Here is a 22348-nt window from a genome sequence, read left to right on the forward strand (position 1 = left end):
GTGTATTATGAACCTATGAACAAGCAAAAACAAAGAAAAATCAAAGTACGGCCGACACCATAAAAGGTAAGAAGCCTTTGTCTTTGTTAATTGTGGAATTATCATAATAGCTGGATTTCGACGCGATTGCAAGCGATTCTGACACCTGACTGTCTGATCAATTTGTTGTTGAACCTAATTCTTTCATTTGATGTAGATGTATAATTTGTCAACTTCTCTGTGCAATAGGTCTATTTTTCAGTTGTATTAGATGCACACGGTAAATTTGTTTGTATTAATTACTTGATCTTAATGAATTTCTTGCCCTTCACAAAGAAAAAAGAACAATCAAAGTGTAGAGACACAATATCATGATCACGTGCAAGGGAATAATTAGGATTGCGAAAAGCAAAAATGGAAGCGTCCACCACCCTTGGTAGCAAGATCATTGGTGTTTTCACGCTTTTTTGTTTTGTTGTTTTTTTACGGAGGAATGCTATGCCTATAGCTTAATCATTGCTTGGTTTTATTTCATTTTTAGTGGTTCTTTTTGTTCTGTATTTTAATTTTCATGAAGATTTTGTAGGGGTTAAACACCTCAGATTTATTTCGCATTTCATAATCTATGTTAGTAGCTTTCTTACTAAAAAAAAAAGAAAGAAATGGTTTTGGTTAGTTAGTTCCGGTGCGAATGATTGGCATTAATTTGATAGGGCCAAAAAGAAAATTAATTGAGGTATTCATAAATTAGCCCGGATACCTGGAAAAAAAATGACTTTGGTTTGGTCAAATACCGTGGGGTCTCGCATGTCCGAAAAAAAGTTGCCACGTTAGATCGATTGACTTCGATCATGGCTGTACACTATTTACAACTCGTTGTCCGTGCCATATGCATGAGTATTTAAAAAATTGGAGTATATGTTTTATCCTTTAATTGTTCTTCTAAAAATAAATCATTTATCTTATTTTCAGAAAAGAATTCATCTAGATCAAGAAGTCAAATGACTTGTTTCAAATAACTAATCTCAATTTATAATACCACATCTCCCGAAATACTATTACTTATGAACCCATGTTTTTTGAAATTATATCTTTGGAGTATTTAATCTTGACGAATAATGTTTTAACCGATCGCGATCGAATTGCGTGATCTTCCATGATAGTTAGTAGTCGATCACATGCAAGGACGGAACCAGAATTTTACCTTAACAATGGCGAAATATATAATAAAAAAATCTAATAGTGGCGAGACTATATAAGTTAGGCATAATTTTTTTTTTTTACATATAATAATTGCATTATTTAAAATTCTTGTCGTGGCGGTCGCCGCCACTAGACCCCCCTATTCCATCCTTGATCACATGCTTTAATCCGAGCAACGAAACCGACGGTGATCAGTGTGTACGGCTCACATGAATGTCTAACCGTATAAGTATACATGGACTAATGGTAAAGACCACGGTTATATGTCCTAATTGTTCTGGTAATATACTATATAGTACGAAGGTGCATGAAACAACACAATGATGCCTGAAATGCATGCAGTAATGGAGGAATCAGCCATCCCTTTCATTTCTTATTACAGAAGTTAGCACAATGAAGAATAACCTATTTCTGGTATCTCGATCACCACTAAAATTAAGAACAAGTACCATATACTATTTGCCTCTGATGGTACATACAAGCTACAATGCAGTACTCTCAGCCTCTTATTATGACCAACCACCAAAATTATGGCCCGCATGCATCTATGTGTTTTGGTTTGTTGGCTTCTTTCGTAGCATGCAGTATTTTGTTGAAAACCAATAATATTGACAGTGCACTGATAATGAATGATCAGCATGAGTTACTCGATCCGGTTGCCTAGTTGAGTTGTCAATACTTGTGTACAGTATATCTCTTGTGCCTACATAAACATACTGCATATATAACACTGTGCGGCTCAGTGGGCTAGCTACTCCGGTGACTTGTTACCAGTAGTTACTGACTGTTTGTTTTATTTTTCCTTTTTTAGATGGTAGCTTTTTGCTTCCGTTCGGAGGATTGTTCTTCTTGTTTTGTTGGACTTTCAGTGGGAGGATTGTTCTTCTTGTTTTGTTGGACTTTCAGTGGGAGGTCGTTGTTCTTTGGTTTGTCTTAACCTTGTGCAGGTTTTTTTTTACCCTTCGCGGAACTTTCTCATCCCTCTGGGGGCTGTGTGGAGTCTTTTGATGCGATAACAATAAGTTTTCAAAGCGGTGACAATTCTGTAGCACTTGGTTTAGCCCAGAATGTAGTGGCTTGTATCTCCCCTTTATGTGGATGTTTTGTCCTTTCTCATTTATTGTTTTCTTTTCCTATCAATGGAGCTGTCCGAAAATTTGGCCAAAAAAAAAAACACGATGAAGGACCACTGAAGAAGATAAAAAAAATTGTTCGAGAGTTAAATTGGGAATAAAGAAAAACAGGCAAATATATGTTTTTTCACTTATTTTTATCTTTATTCAAAAAATGTTGAATTTGGATCATATTTCTGTCTTTTCGATTCAATTTATCGAGACGAATAAATAATTGAGAAAGATTTGACGTGAAACTAATAAATTCAAAAAGAAATTAATTAAAGACAAAAAAAATAAACTAACTCTCTTATTTAGCCAAACCGGCCTTAAGTTATCAGGCTTCCTTTATCCAAATATTTAGGACATGGGCAAAGATTAAGGTGTTGTTTCTCTAAGCTTTTTGGGAGCTTTTTGGCTTTTGAGTTGTCTTTATTCAAAATTTATTCGCATTTGTTAGTCTTGAGTCAAATTTTAGAGGATTATTGGTTTGTCTCGTCGAGACGAATCGGAAAAATAAAAAATTATGACTTTTATCCAAATATTTTTGAAAATATATTCATTTTGGGGCTTAAGCTTAGATATTTTCAAAAATACTTGGGTAAAAGTTCAAATATTTTATTTTTCCAAATTTCTCTCCTCGAAACGAATCAACAATTCACAAAAATTTGACGCCAAACTAATAAACACAATTTTATTTTATTTTTTCTTGAATACTAACCAAAGACAAACAACATTTAAGTATGGGCTCGCATTTACCAATTGAGTGCAACAATATTATACTACGTGGTTACGTATTCCCCGTTTTCCTCGCTTCTCTTACGGCCGTCAAGGATTTCGATCCAGCAACCTTTTTTTTATTAGTACTAGGTAGATATTGCAGATACGAAACCACGACAAATCAGCCAATATAAGAAGTGAGAAACGCAAGTACTGGGAGAAGAATATGAGTACAATTGAAGAAAAAAAAAGGTAAATATCTCGCAAGTGGGAGAGCAAAGTTTAAAATAGCGGTAGCTGATTGCGTAACAGTAGTTGGAGTATTAGAGACATGTAATTATGGTGTATTTTTATAGTCATTCTTCACCGGAGCACTTGAAGCAGTCGTACAATCATGCTACAATCAATCGGTACGTAGCAGATGTTTTTTTGAGGAAGGGCAAGAGGGTAATTTTACCTACCAAACTCACCACAATTGCTGATTAGGGAGAGGTAAAGTAAACCCTTACCTCTTGCTCGACTAGGGCTTCTCCTCCGCCGGGGGAGAGAGGGGAGGCGCCGTCTCCCCTCCTCCCCCAGGCACTTTCTTCCCTCTCTCTCTATTTGTCTCTCTGTCCATCGTCTCCCTTCTCTCCCCTTCGATTCTGATCTATCTTTTCTCGTTCTCCTTATTCACAAAATCTGATCGGCAAATATAACAAGGCGGCTGGAGGCGCTAGTGTTGGTGGACGGTACTGGGGTTATGGTTCTCGACATTTGGCTTTCTCTCCTGATCATTTGTGGGTGCCGATTTGGCGGTCGTGTTCTCTCTCCTTCTCTTTTGTCTACCCCTTTTCTCGTTTTTCCTGTGCTCCCATCTTCCCCTGCCTATCTTCCTCTGTTTTCGCCTTGTTTTTCTCGTCCTGTCTTATCCCTCTGCTTGGTTCCCCTCCCAGGTTTATTGTTGGGTTCATCGGGTTTCTACCTAACGGCTTGGTGGTCCGGCAATGGTTGATGGCTGGATGGCGTCGGTCTCCCGTCGTGCTTGCTGCTGGGCATTCGCGATTCTCGCCTAACGGCAATGGTGAGCTTCCGCGGCAGTGGGCGGCTGTTTGTCGCTTTTCTTCTCCAAGGGGTTTGTCAGTGGTGGTGTGGTGGTATTTGGAGGAGGCGATCCGATGTTTGCTGGTGGTGCTGTCTGAATTAGGGGGCAGTGGTGGTAGGCAATAGGCATTGGTTTGATGTTGCACAGGAAGACTTGGTTTAGGTTTAGGGCTTTCTCTGGCTGAGCTTCCATGGATGTATTTGGGTATTTTGGCCCACTTATGTTTAGAGCTTTTATTGTTGTATTTGGGTATTGAGATTAAATTATTTACACCGTCGGTGTAAACATTTGTTTCTTCTAAATCAATTAATATTGCACAACGTCGCCATATTTTATTGATTGGGACCACTATTTTGCAACGTGATGCAATGTAATTAATTTAGAGGAAACAAATATTTACACTAGCGGTGTAAAGAATTTATTCTCTTGGACATTTTAAGTCTACGGGTGTTTAGGGCTTCATCCCTTTAGGTGTATTTGGGCTTGTCCCAATGGCTGTATTGTCCAACTTCTTGTTGGATTCCTCTCCTCTTTCCTCGTAATAAAATGTTACTTTTATCGATTAAAAAAAAAGAGCAACAATTCAAAAACAAAGAAATACTCTTCAGAAATTGACAAATACTAATGTGTGAACTTTCGGTAACAACAATATATCTGAGCGTAACAGTATCGAATGGCCGACAAAACGACTACATAGCATCCGCTATTTAAAACTATGTGGGAGAGCAAGAGAGGTCCGAACGGCAAATATATAGTGTTATACAAAAACATCAAAAATTCTAAAGTCGGTACACAGATCAGCATGCAGAATCCACTTCGGATCCTGCATAAATAATCCAAGCCGTTCAATAGCTTTAAAACAAATTTTTGAAGAGTCACGTAAAAATTAACTCAAATCGATATGTGTAGGCTTGATCTAATCTTTCAATATTCCATTCAGATTACCCATTCAGATTATCGATGTCCTTTCGTTCACTAGGTTATCGATGTTCGATCGATTTGATTTTTTTGCAAGGCCATAATAGATAATGAGATCTTTGAAGTGAACATATGCATGGACGGGTAAGTTAATAACGCAAAAAAGCAATTGAAAATATCAGCATCAACAACGTACGTAGTACTAATCTTGAATGGAATATGAAACTATATACATAAAAGTTGTAACTAGAAATAGAAAGATCGACGATTCCTAAATTCCTAAACTCGTCGAGTAGAAGTAGAAGTGGTAGTAGAAGAAAACAAGGCCTCCCAAATCTCAGTAAAAGCCTCAACGATAACCCCCTGGTGGCTCCTCGAGTTCAAAGACAAGAAACACCGCAAGAGCTGTTCCAGCTCTCCCTCCTCGAACATCTGCTTCTCCACCACCATCTCCATCATCGACCTCTTGAAGTCCTCCTTCGGATCCTCCGACCTCTTCACCACCGCGTAGCTCTCCTTCACCTTCCCCTCCAGCACCCCGCACGGTATCATCCTCTTGAACACCGACGACAGCCTCGCCGGCGACTCCCCTCCGCTTCCCCCTCCCCCTCCGCCGCTTCCCCGCCCTCGGCTTTTCTCTCCTCCCCTCTTGTCATTCTTCTTCTTCTTGCTCTTGATCGGTCGCCGCCTTGTGGACGCCGAGGAGTCCGTCGACGTCGAGAAGCTTCTGGAAGTGGAGACCAGGGTCTCCGACTCCTCCTCCGCTTCGCTGCTGCTGAACAGCGAAGCCGAGGAAGTAGTGCTGAGCCGGAGCCTTACTCCTCCTGCCGTTTTCTTCTTGTGTTTATTCCGGAGTTTCTTTCGGGCCGCCGGAGGGAAGATATCGTCGGCAGAGTGACCGGAGGCCGAGGAGTTGTAGATTTTCTGACGGGGCGTGTTGTCGTCGTCGTTATGGGCCTTGGCGACCACGTGCCACTTGTCTTCTTTACGCCACTTGAATTCGGGGGGTGGTTGGGTGTGGGGACGTGCAGGGGAGTTTCTATTGGAGCGGAGGGCGCAGGCGGTGGATGTGAAGGCGGATGTGATCACGTGGCGCTTGAAGGAGGAGCGATGGTGGTGGGGTTCGGTGGGGATGAGGTGCGTGGGGGAAGAGAGGCGGAGGAATGAAGGGACGGGATCTGATGGGAGGGTGGAAGGGTCTTTGGAGCGGCACGTTTGGAGGGACGTGATCACTCGGGAGATCCGTAGCTTGAAGCGTTTCGCCATTCTCTCTCCCTCTCTCTGGATTTGTGAAATGGCTGTGAAAGTTTGTCAAGTGTGAACTGTTTTGGGTGAGAAAAAGCGAGGTTTATATAGACAGTGTGGCAATGATCAAAAAAAAAATATATATGTGGCAAGTTTAATCAATGTACTTATTTCAGTCTAAGAGCAATGTGCCACATCAGCATTTAATTATTTATTTAGTTTATAGTCAAATTTAACAACTTCTACATTTACATTGGTTATTTTTGGATTCCTAACAAAAAAACCTCTACAATACACAATGCATATCTATCCAATCGCAAACGAGTTTCAATCACGCACCAGACCACACCAAATTATTCGTCTTGATGAGACGATTCAATGTGAGATGTTTTTGAGTTATTGAGTTTGGTTATTGGCAAAAATTGTTAAGTTTGATTATGAAATTGGTGAAATTTGATTATTTGCTAAAAAATTTGTAACTTTATTTATTACAATATTTGGTGTTTTTTTAGCCTTAATGTTAAATTTGCTTATCCACACTTATTTGCTTATTGCTCTAATTAAGTACTGTAGTAATTAACTGATTAGAAGACAAGAAAAATTTGAGGATAAATTGTTGATGATTAACTACAGGAGTGTAAATTTTGTCCGGATGAGCCAGGAAAGGTGGTTTTCTGTCACTCCCGTGGGCCCTCTTCGCGCATTCTTTTAGGTAATTCAAACCGTGCATCTTGTAGAGCTTGTAAAATAATGAATCTATGCAAAAAAATCAGCTTGTCCAAACATCGATAGGTATGTCAAAAGTTGAGTTTTTAGACGAAAAAATGAACGGTTGTGGACAATTTAACTTAAAAAACAATTGACAGATCCAAATCATTCATTTTTTCGTATAGAACTCAACTTTTGACATACCTATCAATATCCAGATAAGCTGATTTTCTGCATTGATACATTATTTTATAGGTCCTACAAGATGCACGATTTGGATTACTTAAAAAAAAGCGTGAAGAGGAACCGCCTCTGCCGGATGAGTCAGACAGAATTTAAACTCTAACTAGAGAAGGAATATAAACATACTTGGCCCACTGGACTAGGCTCCCGTACAGTCTATTGGAGTAATTATTTAGTAGTCAAGACCACCATCACATAGTGCTCCGAACCATTTCAAAATCACGTATTTGCGTAAGTTTCATACACTTAGTCATAGTTCTAATGATGTGTGTAATTGTAAAGTGATCCAGAGCGTAGTGGTGCTTCCGGATTATAGTATTATATAATTCCAATTTTGGAACATTTTATTTCGAATGCACAACAATAAACTAAATACTCCGTAGGTTGTATTGTAGCTTTTGAAGAGAAGTGCATTTATGTAAAATAATAGTAATAATTTAATTCAGCATCGATAGTGTTATTGATAGTTCACATTTGCAAACGCCAAAATAGACGTTGAATTCTTAAAAATCTAGTTGACTATCTCTACGATACGAATATAAAAATATTATAATATTTATCGATATCAAATCAAACTAAATTTACATACAACATACTTTCCGCTAGGTTGAGAATGATTTAAAACTCAGCTGTAATAGAAGATAATGGACTAAGGGGTGTTTCCACCGATAAAAATCACAAAAAATTTAATGCATTTTTTAATTTTGTTTTTACTATCAAAAAACTTTTAGCATTTTCATATTTTATTTCTACTAATAAAAAATTTGTCAACAATTTTTTTTCCTACAATAACTTTACTCACAAACCATCAACAACTTATTCACTATCGGAAATAACTTGATATTTTTCAACAGTTTATTCACTACCGAAAATATCTAACAACTTCTCAACTACAAATAAAAATCTATTAATTTTTCACTACCGAAAACACCCCCTAAATAGGATCTTCATCTCGTCTCAATAGGCTTAAGTACTGTTTGAGCAATTTTACTGACTTATCCATATGGTACGGAATTCAAAACCTTTATTTTATCACATTATGTTGTTGGTGTTTGTCGAGAAGAAATCACAAATTACTTTTAGTAGTACTATAAATTAATATTACGTTGACTCGATTTTGTATACATTATTCAGTCTTTGTTTGAGTTATGAATGTGTGAAAAGAACTGCCGAGGAAAATAAAAGCTGAAAATTAAAATATGAACAGATAGTAAAAGTATGAAAAATTTACCACATTTAATATATTTTTCTTTTATTTATCCATGCACATATTCATTATTAAAACACATGTTCGATATTTGCTACTGTCACTCCCAAATTGGACATACCACATATTCATTGCTAAAGTGATTTGTTCCATTTTGCACAGTATTCTAACTTTGTACCGTAAGGCTATTTCCAATAGCATAACCAAATTCGGATAGTCAAAAATTGCCACATCAGCTTTTGATTATTTATTTAAGAGATTGTTAATGTTAGCAATGTAGAAATCCGTAATGGCATAATCAAAATTAAATAACCAAAATTTGTCACATCACCTTTTCAAATTACAAAAAACTAAAAATTGTGAACATAAAAAAAAATTTGAAAAAAAAGAATTATTATTTTTGTATAAAAACTATTTTTAAAAAGCAATTATACAAACAAATTTTGGGGTTTAAAAAATATAGTTTTTTAGTAAAATATTTTTTTTAAAAACATTGGTGCAAAATAAAGAGAGATAAGGTTTTTGTGTAATGGTGGGTGTATTTGATTAATAATGTGTGAGGTTCACTAAATTTGATTATCGGTAAAAGGTTGCTAGTTTTGATTATCCAAAATTTAATTATCTTTAAGGAAGTTGTTAAGTTTGATTATATCATTGTGAGCCATATTTTGTACAAACATTATTAACTTCAGAAATCTATTACTTTTGATTATGTCAGGATAGCCTAATGGATAATCCATCAATTGGCAAGTTTCAAATTTGTCTTGAAATTTCGAGTTTTATAGCGGTACCTGTTTTTTATTTCATAGAACACTCACAAGAAACTTTATTGTGAATTAGCGTTTAGCTTTCATAATTTGTAGGTCCCTAATCCTCCCGTCTCCTTCAGTTTTCAGTAATTGTAGTGTTAACCTTGGCTCTGAAAGATGATTCGAATCGTTCAACTCATCAAAAACACACTGTAGAAAGGTACTTCCAAACAGGCAACATTAGTAACTGAACACGTGACACGTGAGATCACACTATGAATGAAATGGATCGCACCGCCAAGAAGTGTGGTGGTCGGCAATGAAGTCAAAACGGTGCGAGAGGCCGATATTGGGTAAGATCTGTTCAATGATGAGACAACCGAACAAGAGAAGAGCCCTAAACCATGTTTGCCTTAAGTGATAAGGCAGCAAGGTCATTCCCAAAGGTTCCAGTACAGCTATACTCCGTGATGGGGTAAGATCCTGAGAATAAAGGATCTGATTGAGTTTCCCAGTGAGGATAGGATGCTCGGCCTGGTATGAGGAGGAGTCCAGTAAGGACTAAGGAAGTAACCTGATAAGGGAACGAGTATCCAATCTATTATGGGTTTTCCATACAAAGTAGGAAACCTAGGACAATTAGGATCTCTGGGCAACAAGCATACGTACATCTATATATCTACGAGGTAAACCTAGAGGTTACAAGGTAGTTTATTGCAATTGAATCTTATAATTAGGGTTTCTCCAGTACGTGATACTGATTAGGCATCGAAAGACTTTTGCCGACAAGAGGCAAAATATGCGTTTACCCCTGTCAGTGTTTACATGAGGTTGATCAACAAAGAAGCTGTTCTAGCACTAAGCGGATTTATTCCACTCACACACGCTTCCATGTTTGAAATCAGCTTAATCATAGCAACATGAAAAAACTGGAATCACACTTGGCCCTTCTCCCTCCCTTCTTTTGTTTTAGAGTAGATTTTTTAAAGTGGAAAAAGATAGATTAGAGGGAGCCGCTCCCAAAGGGAATTTTTTCGTCTAAAAATAAGAGAGCATATCTGGTCGAATAAATCTGTACGTACGTTGACGGATTCTTTACCAGGCCACCTAACATAATACAGTAGTTATTCGCTGTTTACCTGATAGAGTACAACATTCTTTTGCGTGGCTGTGACCTAAGTGAATCCTTCGCATAACGCGTGGACAGGTGCAGGCATGCGAGCATAACGCGTGGACGGATGTGGGCGTGCGAGCACGAATGTGAAGGCTTCTTTCGAAAACCTTCCAAACATGAAACAACTTACTAACATTCGCTAGTGCGAGGATTAATGAAAGCGCAAATGCAGAGAAAGGATTGAGAGAGAAAGCTATCGAATGTTGTTTTGAAAGATTATGTGAAGCTAGGCTGTGTCTGTGTGTGTCGGTAGGATTGGGAAGAAGAAAAAGTTTCTTTTGCAAGAGTACGTAAAAGGGTGACTGTTCATCGATAGAACAATTCAAGTGGTTACAGTTGTTGGGAAATTGCAAAATCACTATTTTTATCGAAGAGGGGTTGTACTTTTTCCTACATCTATGGTACTTTAGCCTCCCAACTCATGTATAAATAAAAATGCCTACAATTAACTCCTGCCCGATTTCCTCAACATCTCGTCATAGTTTTGGGTTTTAGAGGGTATTTTTTTCTTCTACAAAACTAGTTTCCAAAAACCTCTTGTCATTGATCCCAACAGAGAGATAGAGGAGACGGGTTTATGGCCCGGGGAACATCCTGATAAACCAATCGGGTTTTCTGAGACATTAGTTCTTCTTTTTGTACAAACCGATTCCATAATAACACATTTTCATAGAAAAAGCATCCTCGTTTATCCGATCGATTTTCGATATAATTTGCGCTAAGATATGCAAAGACTCATCGTATATATGCTGTAGACGTTCAATTATATGTAATGAATAAAAACTTGGGAAATTTTTTCAAAGGACCTTGTCGATGAATATATTTAGAACAGCAACATTTTGTATTGGATTGTGGCTGGCCTGTAATCATTGTTTTTTTTGTTCTTTCTCAAGTCGTTAACACGGTAACTTTAACCATTTTTAACATACACCCCCGATTGAATTAAGATACCACAAGTAAAACAGAGGAGAGTTAATACTACTTAATACAGTAGTACTCAATTACATACATAGACAAGTACATGTGTTTATATATTTATATTTATCTTTCTTCTCCCTCTCCCTCTCTTATCTCCCTCCCTTTCTTATCCCCTTCTTAACACATCCAGTTAACAGGATCTGGCTCCTTGCCGAGCGGATGCATAACGGCTAAGATTCAAGTTGTCGATTGTCGAGATGAATAGCCGATCCGACCGCTTTGCCCTGCTGTATAAGGAAATGCTTGGCAGCATTCCCTGTCCCGCTCTGCACCGCTCCCATTCCCAGCAAACAGGCCCATAGGGAGTACATCAGATTGGGGTTCTTGTCTTTTCTTCAAGTAAAAAAAGAGATGAAAAACAACTTTTGCATTCACCATGTTAGCATATCATATCACACAGTAAAACTTCCGAAGCATGCAATTAACGGAGCCTAGCTAGCTTTGATTCGTGAAACTTCTTTTCAACGTGCAGTAGGCAAAGAAGAAATAAAAGTCAGCCCGCAAACACAAGGTGGGGGGATCCAAGGGAACAAAATCATCCAAGGCATTCAAATCTCTAATTTCTTTTTTCCCCTTTTAAACAGAAAGGACAAAAAAGAAAAGCTCCTTTTTTCCATACATGTGCTCCCAGTCGGCAGTCCACTCCCAGCCAGTCAGCCATGGTGCTCCGCAAATGCCACCAATCAATGAGATTACCCATCCCTCGGTTACATGAGGCGCGAGCAAAAGTGAAGCATCTTTCAAAATCATTCTAAACTACATAATTCGCGAGAGATAAGATTAAGAAAGGGAACATAGAGCGACTATTAAGAAAGAAAACGATAAATTCCAGCATATTATTTTATGTTTTACTCATTCGCAAGTAGCACACATTTACCTATGACTTATCGACAAAATTTCTACCTTTGCTACTTCAAACGTGGCATTGTTGATTATCGACAAAAACAACGAAGAAGTACAATGTAACCTAAATGCTATGCAAAAACAACTAATGTAGCCATTTTTAAACCACGGGCCGGGAAAGCATTCCATTTGTGTAACAGTGAAAGCTACATAAACTTAAAGATGGTAACTCATACAATTTTTCAAAAACGTTAACGACGGAATTTCTTAGATAGCACAAGAGTTCGATATATAATCGCAATTGGGGATGGTGTTGTGTAATGATATGCGCAGCACCGTGTTGCGCACCTCCGAGCTGTCGGATCGTGTATCTGACGGCTCAGATCTCATCTCGGCAATGAAAGACTCTCGATTATTAGTTGCCGAGATGAGATTCGAGCCATTGGATGCACGATCAGACTACTCAGATATGCGTAGCGCGGTGCTGTAAACCTCACAGCACAACACCAACCCAAAGTCTGTATAATCCATACTAAAATCAGACATTGCTATTGAACGCCCAATTGACATAAAAGTCACATCTAGTGATTGATAATAGCAATAAATGGTGCATTTTTCATGTGAGTCATGTGATCATATATATGTATCTTTCAATTGTCGGTTGGTCAATTTTTTTTGGAATTCGCGATGCCTTCTTTGAAATTTTTCTGATTTATATCTTTCAATTGTCGGTTGGTCAATTTTTTTTGGAATTCGCGATGCCTTCTTTGAAATTTTTTTGATTTATATATAACTTCTATATCTATAAACCTTCAAAAAATCTTAATGCAAATTTTATAACTTGAAATTTTATTTACATGTTCTATAAACAGTGAACTTACTATAAACTTACGTATAGTCATATACATGTATTTTTTTTTTTTTTTTTGATCCGCGTCATATACATGTATTGATATTGATTTTTTTTTAGCTGTAGATCTATATACAAATGTGTATATTAATTACATTGACCTATTATTTGTAAACAAGTTCAAGTTCGATTCAAATTTAAGCTCAGCTCGACTCAAATCTAAGCTCACCTCATGATCAAATTTCACCGGACTCGAGTTCGGTAAAATCTTAGCAAACAAATCTGAAAATCCTAAAACCGGGCTCTATTCGGCCAGAAAATAGAGTGGGTGGACACTCTTACTTGACCCGAGTAACATAAACATGAGACCACCCGCCCAGTAAAGCAAGGAGGAAACCGAAAAAAATGCGTTGCCCATACTGCTCGGCGGCGCAGGGGCGTTGCGCCACCACCCCCTCCGGCCGCTCCATCACCGAGTGCACCTCCTGCGGCCGCGTCGTCGAGGAACGCCACTCCCAGTCCCACCACCTCTTCCACCTCCGCGCCCTCGACTCCCCTCTCTGCCTCGTCACCTCCGACCTCCCCTCTCTCCCCACCAGCACCAGCACCAGCACCAACCAATTCACGCACTTAGAGAGAGAAAAACAACAACAAGAAGATGAAGAAGACCCGTTCGAGCCCACGGGCTTCATAACGGCCTTCTCGACGTGGTCGCTCGAGCCCTACCCCGTCTTCGCCCAGTCCTCTCTCTCCTTCGCCGGCCACCTCGCCGAGCTCGAGCGCGTCCTGGAAACCACTTCTTCTTCTTCTACTTCGTCCGCGTCCAGTTCTCCGTCGGTGGTTGTGGATAATCTGAGGGCGTACCTTCAGATTATCGACGTGTCGTCGATACTAGGGCTGGACTGTGATATATCGGACCACGCGTTTCAACTCTTCAGGGACTGTTCGTCGGCTACTTGTCTGAGGAATCGGAGCGTCGAGGCGCTCGCTACGGCGGCCCTTGTTCAGGCCATTAGGGAGGCCCAAGAACCCCGAACCCTCCAGGTGCATACCTGCATACATGAACAGTGCTTGTTTGTGTAGATATATTGGTTTATGGACTGTTTTGGGGCTCTTTTTTTTTTATTTTTATTATAGATTGCGTGGTATGGTGTTTATGGACTATTTTGGGGCTTTTTGGATTGTGTAGACAATAGGGTTTATGGACTGCTTGGGCGATTTAATAGATTGCTTCATATTTTGTTGAATTTGTTCGATTGGCCAAATTAGGGCAAGGACTGGATCATTCGTGTTCTGTTGATTTGAATGGATGCGATGGTTAGAAGAGCAAGGAAAGGATCATTCAATTCTTTCATGGAAATTGCTGAGATTCACGTCATTGAGACTTCGGTTATCAGGAATGTACAAGCGCATAGTTTTTTCCTCTTTTACTTCTTTTGTTTAGTTTTTATTACCTAGTCTCTATGCACCCATATTGCTACTTCGCCAAGCAGTATTGGGACTGAAAAACCTTGCTATTTTTTTTGCCTTGATAGTTATTTGATGTCATGCTAAAATGACCATTCAAATTGCCATTACCGTATATAGATTGAGAAGCTCTAGAGGTCATGATATTTGTTCCAGTATCTTCTTTTATTTAGAGGTGAAACTTCTATATAAAGTTTTCTTTCTTATCACCTGTGTGCATCCATGAGCGTGCGCACACCCTACATAGAGCAGAGCTAGGCAGATTGGAACGACTTCAATTAGGTAGTAAGGATGTTTTGTGTTGTGTCAGTGTCACTTATTGGGGTGCAAATTGTATTCCTAGCCGGTGCAGTAATTAGTTTTTTCCTGGTTTATACAATAGAAGGACATTTACCTGCCCCTTTAGTGCAGGTGCAACTGAACCGCTGTCACGAATGGCTTGGTGGTATTCTGATTATGTAGGACTCGATTACGGCTCAGTTCGCCAATTAATTAAACAAACTCAAGCCACACAACTAAGCTCGTTTAGTAAACGAGCCGAGCCCTAGCTAGCTGTAGATCAACTTTACGAGGCCTGAAAGTTGATGTTCTTATACATTTTGGAACTGGACCTCATACCTCTTTGTCAGGGTGGATAACCAAGATCACCTTTCTTGCTTATGTGGCACAGATACGGGCATGGCCGAAGACACGGACACGGATACGGGACACGGCAATATCAAAAAATAGGGACACAGACATGGCGGGGGGACACATCAATTCTTTTGAAAATGACTTTTTACTTATGCTAGCATATATTGTAACCAGTAAATATTTAGGTTAGGACTTCTATCAAATGCATTAACAACCATTAGTCATTCAGTCGGGCAGAACCGGACCCCCATAGATACATACCCTGTCATATCCTATACTTTCTTCATGATAGGGAAGAAATGGAAATAGCTGATGATTGAAACAAGACGCTTTTGCCCTTTGTGACAGTCCCTTCTTACAATCTATTTTCTGTGGAAAAAAGCCTTTATTTCATTCGTCTTTCCTTAGAGAGCAGACACCTGCGAAGGGAGGCCAAGGTTACGAAGTAAGGTCAGCTGGTTAAGGAAAGCTCAGCTTATGAAATCACTTAACCGTTAATCGAGTAGTAGTTAAGGCGTCAGTACGGAACCATCACAAGTATGACCAGCTTATATTTGAACGAAAATGCCGTGTCATCCAGTGGAGCCTTTTACGACCTGACTTTTTCGGAGGGTCGGTGGGAGTCGCGGGACATGGTGTATGTTTATAGTACACATGTTTTATATTACATTTTTGCCCAACACATTTGACATTATAAAATTTTACCCCAAAAAGCTTTGAAAAATTATGAAAATCACCCTGATGTGTGCGCCAGCATGTCCCTGGTGTGTCCCACAATGTAAAATATTAGAAATTAACGAGCAAGCCACGTGGTGTGTCCCATACGTGCCCCAGGCAGGTTGCGTGTCCCCGAAGTGTCCGACACGGGTACAACGATCTCTAGGAGTGTCAGTTCTTCATAGCTTTGTGTTGCTGCAAAGTTGGATAGAACTATAGAAGACCCAAAGGGGACTCATTGTCTTATAAAGACTAGAGACGCCAATGTATCTTCTGTCCTCGATGTGGGACTAGTTTGAGGTCTTCGAACAGCTATATCCGATCATATTCTGACATCATCTGCATCCATTTTCTAGTCTTGTATCACTATTTTCACCTATATTTCTGCTTTGATGTTGGGAGTCTTGCCATCGTCACACCCAAACTGAAAACTGAGCTCGTAGACTAAAACTCTTTTTCATGAGTTGCTTATGTACTTGAGGCTGTATTTTCTTGAATCTACCAAATTGGTTCAAACAAGAAGCTTGTAGCACTCATTGTTGCTTTCAATGCTCTGAGTGCAATCATATTATCTTTACTTTGGTGGTGTCTTTGCCCTTTGCGTATATAGGATTATGTGTTTCAGTGTGTTTGTGTTTATAATCAAGTTCGAGTTTGATGGTCGAATCTAAACTTTAGGTTTTCTTTCCAAAAGAATATTCAAATAGAAACATGTATGAAATTTAAGCATTTCTTGGAGCTTGCCAGTTGATTGCATTTGTTCAAGAAGGTGGGAAGAAGCCAATTGAAATAATCCATTAGGAGAAAAAAATTTAAAAGCACTTGAAGGCATCTTGCAACTTTCATGTTTTTGCTCGTTCCGCATCGGCCGCTCAGATACATTTTCAAGTACACTGGGCCTATATAAGTGCAAAAGCGTCAGGAGGACAGCGAGCAATGACATGATCACCTAAGCGCCTGTTCAAGTGGCTGGGTTATGTTTTCTTTATTTACATCCCCAACATGGTCTACTTCTGCGGCTCTGCCTTTTGTTTTCCCCCTCAAGAGTGTTCAACTCTAATATACCTATCTATGTCTTACCACATAATCTCCACACCCACATTTTGGCCACATTAATTTTCTCTGCCTGTCTCTATTATACACCTGAAAGTTTGTCCTGAAGAGGATGACTGCTCTGACAGCTAGTTTACTCTATAGTCCTTTCAATTACACAAGTATGCGTTAACAACACAAAACTCCATGGACACTCCTCCACTGAAACATCGGGATTTAATTCTTTAAGCAACTTCACTAATCCTTCCTGTTCACTTATTTAAAATCTTTTTTTTTTTCAAACTATATATTGTTAATGCAAATTTTTATCTATTTTTCGTTTCTTTTTGTTTTTGTTTTATTTAATGGTGTACTTAGCAAGGGAAATCGTACGTTATTGATAAGATATAGAAGACCAAACCAGAAGAATGAATGGAAGTTCTTGGTTTGGGGTCTAAGTTTGGGGATATAGCCCAACAATAATTATATCACAATTGTTTTCATCATCCTTTATTCTCTTGTAATGTTTTGTGACTCCCTGTTAATCACTTCAAACTTCCAAGTGTATTTTCTCATAAGCATTGCCTCCACTCCTAATTCCTACGCTTCTTTCATTTGTGTTGTTAGTCATCTATCAGCTGAATTTTTAGTTATTTGTTACCAACCACCTTCTATATGACAGGAAATCTCAATTGCGGCCAATTTGCCCCAAAAGGAGATTGGGAAGTACATCAAGATACTAGGAGAAGCTTTGCAACTAAGTCAGCCCATTAATAGCAATTCCATATCAGTACATATGCCAAGGTTTTGTACACTTCTGCAACTGAATAAATCTGCCCAGGTAACTTTAGCCTGCTCTCATGAAGTACATTGGGTTGGCATCTTGTAACTTGCATGGGATGACATGTAGTGAAACTTTCCGACACCAAGTAGTTGAAGAGACATTTATGCTTTCCAATCCTTTAACCACATCTCAGAAAGAGTTAGAGTTTGCCAGGCTTTCCTAAAATGAGACTTCTCCCCCTAAGAAGCAGAGAGTCACAGGCACTTCCAAGTTCTGAGAAAGTGGCATATCTGTGTCAGACACACCCAACTTGTGTTTCATCATTTGTCTATTCATGTCATACCAGTATAGTCTATTTGTTAGAACTTAAAACTGGATGCTCTTCAGAAACCTGTCCAAGACTTGGTCGCATATGAATCTATTACAAGTTTGAGAGAAATATATAACTTGTGATCTGCTGAACTAACAGTTGTTTTTTAATACTATTAATCCATTCTCCTTTGCATTTTTTAGTATTTAGTTATTTAAATCTCAAACACCAATGATGTGTCGCCATGTCCGTGTTGTATGCCGTATCCTGTGTCATGTCCACATCTGTGCTTCTTAGCTTCTCTCTTACAGTCTCAGAAGCGAATTGATCTGGCTGTGTTGTTCTCCCATGTAACGGTTTCATACTGTTTTTTGGTTCTGTAAGTACTACTAGGATAACCTGTAATGTTAGATTAAAATTGAAAAACTCCCAGTTTGAATCACAGTTTTGAATATTTTATGCCTGGTGTTTCCATTCAATCAGGAACTTGCAACTCACATTGGAGAAGTCGTGATCAACAAATGCTTTTGCACTCGCAGGAATCCTATTAGCATATCAGCTGCAGCTATTTACTTGGCCTGCCAGCTCGAAGATAAACGCAAGACCCAGGCAGAAATTTGCAAGGTGACAGGACTTACTGAGGTTACTCTCCGTAAGGTGTACAAGGAGTTACTGGAGAATTGGGATGATCTGCTTCCTCCTAATTATACTCCAGCTGTTCCTCCAGAAAAAGCATTTCCCACAACTACAATCGCCTCCTCTGGTCGTTCCTCTACTTCAACTAGAATCGATATACTTGAGGCGACTTCCGTGGACAGAGAAAAGTCTGCGAAACCAAACGAGTTCTTGGACACGTGCCATCAGAGTGGAGGCAAAGAGGATCCTGTACCGAACCAGGCACCAAGTTTTTGGCAGCCCCAACGTCCTTCCGGGCCTTCTGGTGATGTAAAAGCTGGGGCAGAGAAAAGTAATGTCCCTCAGGAAATGGATATTGATGCACGGGCAAATGTACAAGAGCTAGAGAAGAAGGCAGATAAAGAAGCTACTACTACTTCTCTGAGGCCAAACCAGTTTTCCAGTCCGTCGGGTTCAGCTGCAAGTTCCATGCAATGGCCATTTCGTCCCCCGGCTTCTTCTGGCCCGCCTTGATAACTACGGTTTGTGCAACAGCCCAAGGGGGGTGTCAGGTTTTGCAGATCCCAAAGGTAACTATGAATCAAATGTAAGCAAAAAGGCCAATAGGTGTGGGGATAGTCATTGAAGGCAAAACTATTTTTGTTTTCAACTGCATATTTCGGCAACAATCTATTGAAAGCCTTTCTTAATTCTGGATGCTACTTTTTCTCGGTTGCATACCTGCCTGGATCTTGTATTTCAAGTGGAAATTGAACTGTATCTTTTCTTTTTTGTTTTTCCTTAGGGTGGTAACTACTGGAGTATATGGGATCTTTGTACTGACCTACTATGCGTGAGACTATCTTTCCAGTGCCATGCTTACTAACTATAGTTTTTTTTTTTTTTCCTTATCTAGTTTGTGTTTCTCAAACCACCATATCTTGTACAGTTTAGTAGCTAAACCCATGTCCGTGCTTGAAGACACTACTATAAAATTTGGCTTAAAAACCCCTAGGAGTTGGCCCAATGGTCAAACCCTGAGTTAGGGGTTTGCTTCTTTCTAAGGTCTCAGGTTCAAAATTTTTGAGGCGTTAACAATATCTTTGGGGTCAGTCCATAGACTCTATATGAAGCAATTGCTATGGCTTCAATTGGGCTTTCCGCAAGTGGGCATGGGGATTGGGCCTTCAAGATTAGTTAAGGTGCACATAAATTGGTCTGAACACTTGAGTTATCAAAAAGTAAATTTTGACCTAAAGTGATACGAGTCTAATATTTTTTATACGACAGTCAAGTCGGGTTGTATGCCAAAATATTTGGTATTTCATTGCGTATTTTTCTTATTCTATTCTGAAGTAGAATGTATATCTTTTTATACATGCTTTATGCATCTATGTAGTTGGGCGGTGGTCAGCATTTGTATTTATAGATTTTCTTATCATAATAATTATCTAAACCAAGGACTCTGAGCTGCGTTCTTCTGAACCTAACTTAAATCTTAGAGTTTTGTCTTTATTAGAATTTTTTTTGGATTTGTTAGTTTTGCGCTAAACTTTTGTAGGTTATTGATTCGTCTCGATGAGAGAAATCGGAAAAGTAATTTTTTTTTTTTTTACTTTTACCCAAGTATTTTGAGAAATAACCACGTTTTAGAAAGAAAAAAAATTTACTTTTTGGCCTTAAAAGTAGTTATTTCTCTTTTTTATTCTCTTTTCATCACTTTCATTTCAAAACAAACATAAAAAAAACACCATACGCATAAACTTATAGATCAAAAGAGGTAATAATTGATATTTACAATCTAATAATAACCATCTTCAAATTACTAGAACCTTCAGGTTGTTGATATTATAGAAACTACTTACTTGGAGACCATGCACCGTGATACCTTCAGGTTGTTGATTTTCATCAGCACCTTCATTTTCTGTAACGTCATCCTTCTTCGTAATTTCAGTTTCTGCACCTTCACTCTTCTTTATTCTCTTTTCAGCACTTCCATGTCTAAACAAACATCGCCATACAAATGCATAAACTTAGACCTCAAAATAGATACAAATGCTCTTTCAATTTTGCACATTATCCCGGAAAGTTAGGGGACCTTCTCCAGGTGATTCTCATTTCAATTCCCAGTCTATTGTTGTAATACCATAATACTCTACTGTCGACTGGATATGAGAAGTACTGTATTGAAAGTGCAGGAGAAAAGTACAGGCAACAGGTATTATTATGAACCGAAATACAAAAAAAAGTTGCAAAAACAATGATGTGTCTGCAAAGGAAATTCGAGAGCATAAACTTTTATTGATGTTTTCATAATAACGCATATACCCTTCAAGCTTATTTTAGAGATTTAGATCATCAAAAAGAGAAGAAGAAAAGTTTTACTTATAGTGTATTGTCCCCTTCCTATTCCATAAAATTGTGTTTCTTTCTTTCCTTCTTCCTCCCACCTTGTACAACAAGAAGAGGAAATTAAGTTTTTTTTTTCTATAAGTGAAAGACTGTTTTAAGTGGCGAAAAGCCGCAAATAATTACAATTTCTCAAAATACGGTCATCTAAATAGATATGCAAATGTGTATGTATACAACGTATACAAGAAGTGAAGATGCATATATCGTTTTACAGAGCACCCAATGCACAACATGAAGGCAACTACTTTGCAGATTACCATAATGGAATGGAAGTTATTGACCTCCCCATGGCTGGTAGAAAGTTCACCTTGGCAAACTTCTAAGATGTGGAGATTCAGAGCAGATTGGACAGGTTCTTGGTATCTCCGAAATGGTCTCAGAAGTTCAATCTACTGAAGTGGGGTCTTCCAATACCTGTTTTTGATCATTGCCCAATTATGTTATCAGATGACTCAAGGGATAGGGGTCCCAGAACATTTAGGTTCATGTATGTGTGGTTAGCGGATCCCAAATGTATGAAGCTAGCCAAAGAAATTTGGGATGGCACTTTGGTAGACGGTTGGGCAAGCTGTTAAATAAAGTTCAAAGGAATGAAACAAATCAGAGTTTGGTGACATTAATTCTAAGCCTCAGGACTATGAACATCAAATGCACCCACTCGACCTGATTCTGGAACAAAGGAACTGCAGATGAAAAGGTGCAGAGAGCAAGGATCAATGGGGAACTCTAGAGTTGCTGAAGGATGGGTGAGAGCTTATATATGGAAGCTGAAATCAATAATGAAACCAAGGATCAATGGGGAACTCTAGAGTTGCTCTAGGATGGCTGAGAGCTTATGGAAGCAGACATCAAGAATGAAACGGATAAAGCAGAAATCAAGAATGAAATGAAACATTAGGTTCTGCCCACTAATTGGAGCCATTAAGGTGAATTGGAAGGTTAGTGGAACAACCTGGGAATATTAGAAAGGAGACAAGACAGTTAAATACTTCTCAGATGTATTTAAAGAATCAAGGAGGAACAGAGCTACTTTGAGTGGCAGTTTCCCCAAGCTATTATCAGTTGAAATGGCAGAAGTGCTTAGAAGGTTTGAGGAAAGGGAAATAGTTGCAGCAATCAAAGAATGAAGTATGGTGATGGTTATTCCAATGTATTAATAAGGTTGTGTATTTTTTTTGTTGTAATTTGTGGGTCATTTTATTATTCTTTTAGGCATGGTACTCTCTAAATTTGTATTGCATAATGCTTGTTTAAATTTTTAATCGACCAATAATTAAAACTTTTACGTGCCCAAAGAAATTTGAAGACTTTTGTAGAGAAAATTTTATTTTGGACTATTTCAATATTTTTTTCCAAACTTAAAAT

At 38.6% G+C, this 22348-nt stretch overlaps 2 protein-coding genes across 2 annotated transcripts; one reads left to right on the forward strand and one right to left on the reverse strand.

Annotated features, from left to right (window-relative positions):
- Window positions 1-5192: 5192 nt before the first annotated feature.
- Window positions 5193-6352, reverse strand: LOC131336707 (transcription repressor OFP7). The gene has a single exon (XM_058372643.1). The coding sequence runs from the start codon at window positions 6280-6282 to the stop codon at window positions 5296-5298; it is 987 nt and encodes a 328-aa protein (XP_058228626.1). The 5' UTR covers window positions 6283-6352; the 3' UTR covers window positions 5193-5295.
- Window positions 6353-13217: 6865 nt separating this feature from the next.
- On the forward strand, window positions 13218-19447 carry LOC131336708 (plant-specific TFIIB-related protein 1). Its single transcript, XM_058372644.1, has 3 exons — window positions 13218-14057; window positions 17545-17703; window positions 18440-19447. Exons 1-3 carry the CDS (start codon window positions 13419-13421, stop codon window positions 19103-19105), a joined length of 1464 nt encoding a protein of 487 aa, XP_058228627.1. The 5' UTR covers window positions 13218-13418; the 3' UTR covers window positions 19106-19447.
- The last annotated feature ends 2901 nt before the right edge of the window (window positions 19448-22348 follow it).

The sequence above is a fragment of the Rhododendron vialii genome, chromosome 8a (genome assembly GCF_030253575.1).
Source record: "Rhododendron vialii isolate Sample 1 chromosome 8a, ASM3025357v1".
NCBI classification, from domain to species: Eukaryota; Viridiplantae; Streptophyta; class Magnoliopsida; order Ericales; family Ericaceae; genus Rhododendron; species Rhododendron vialii.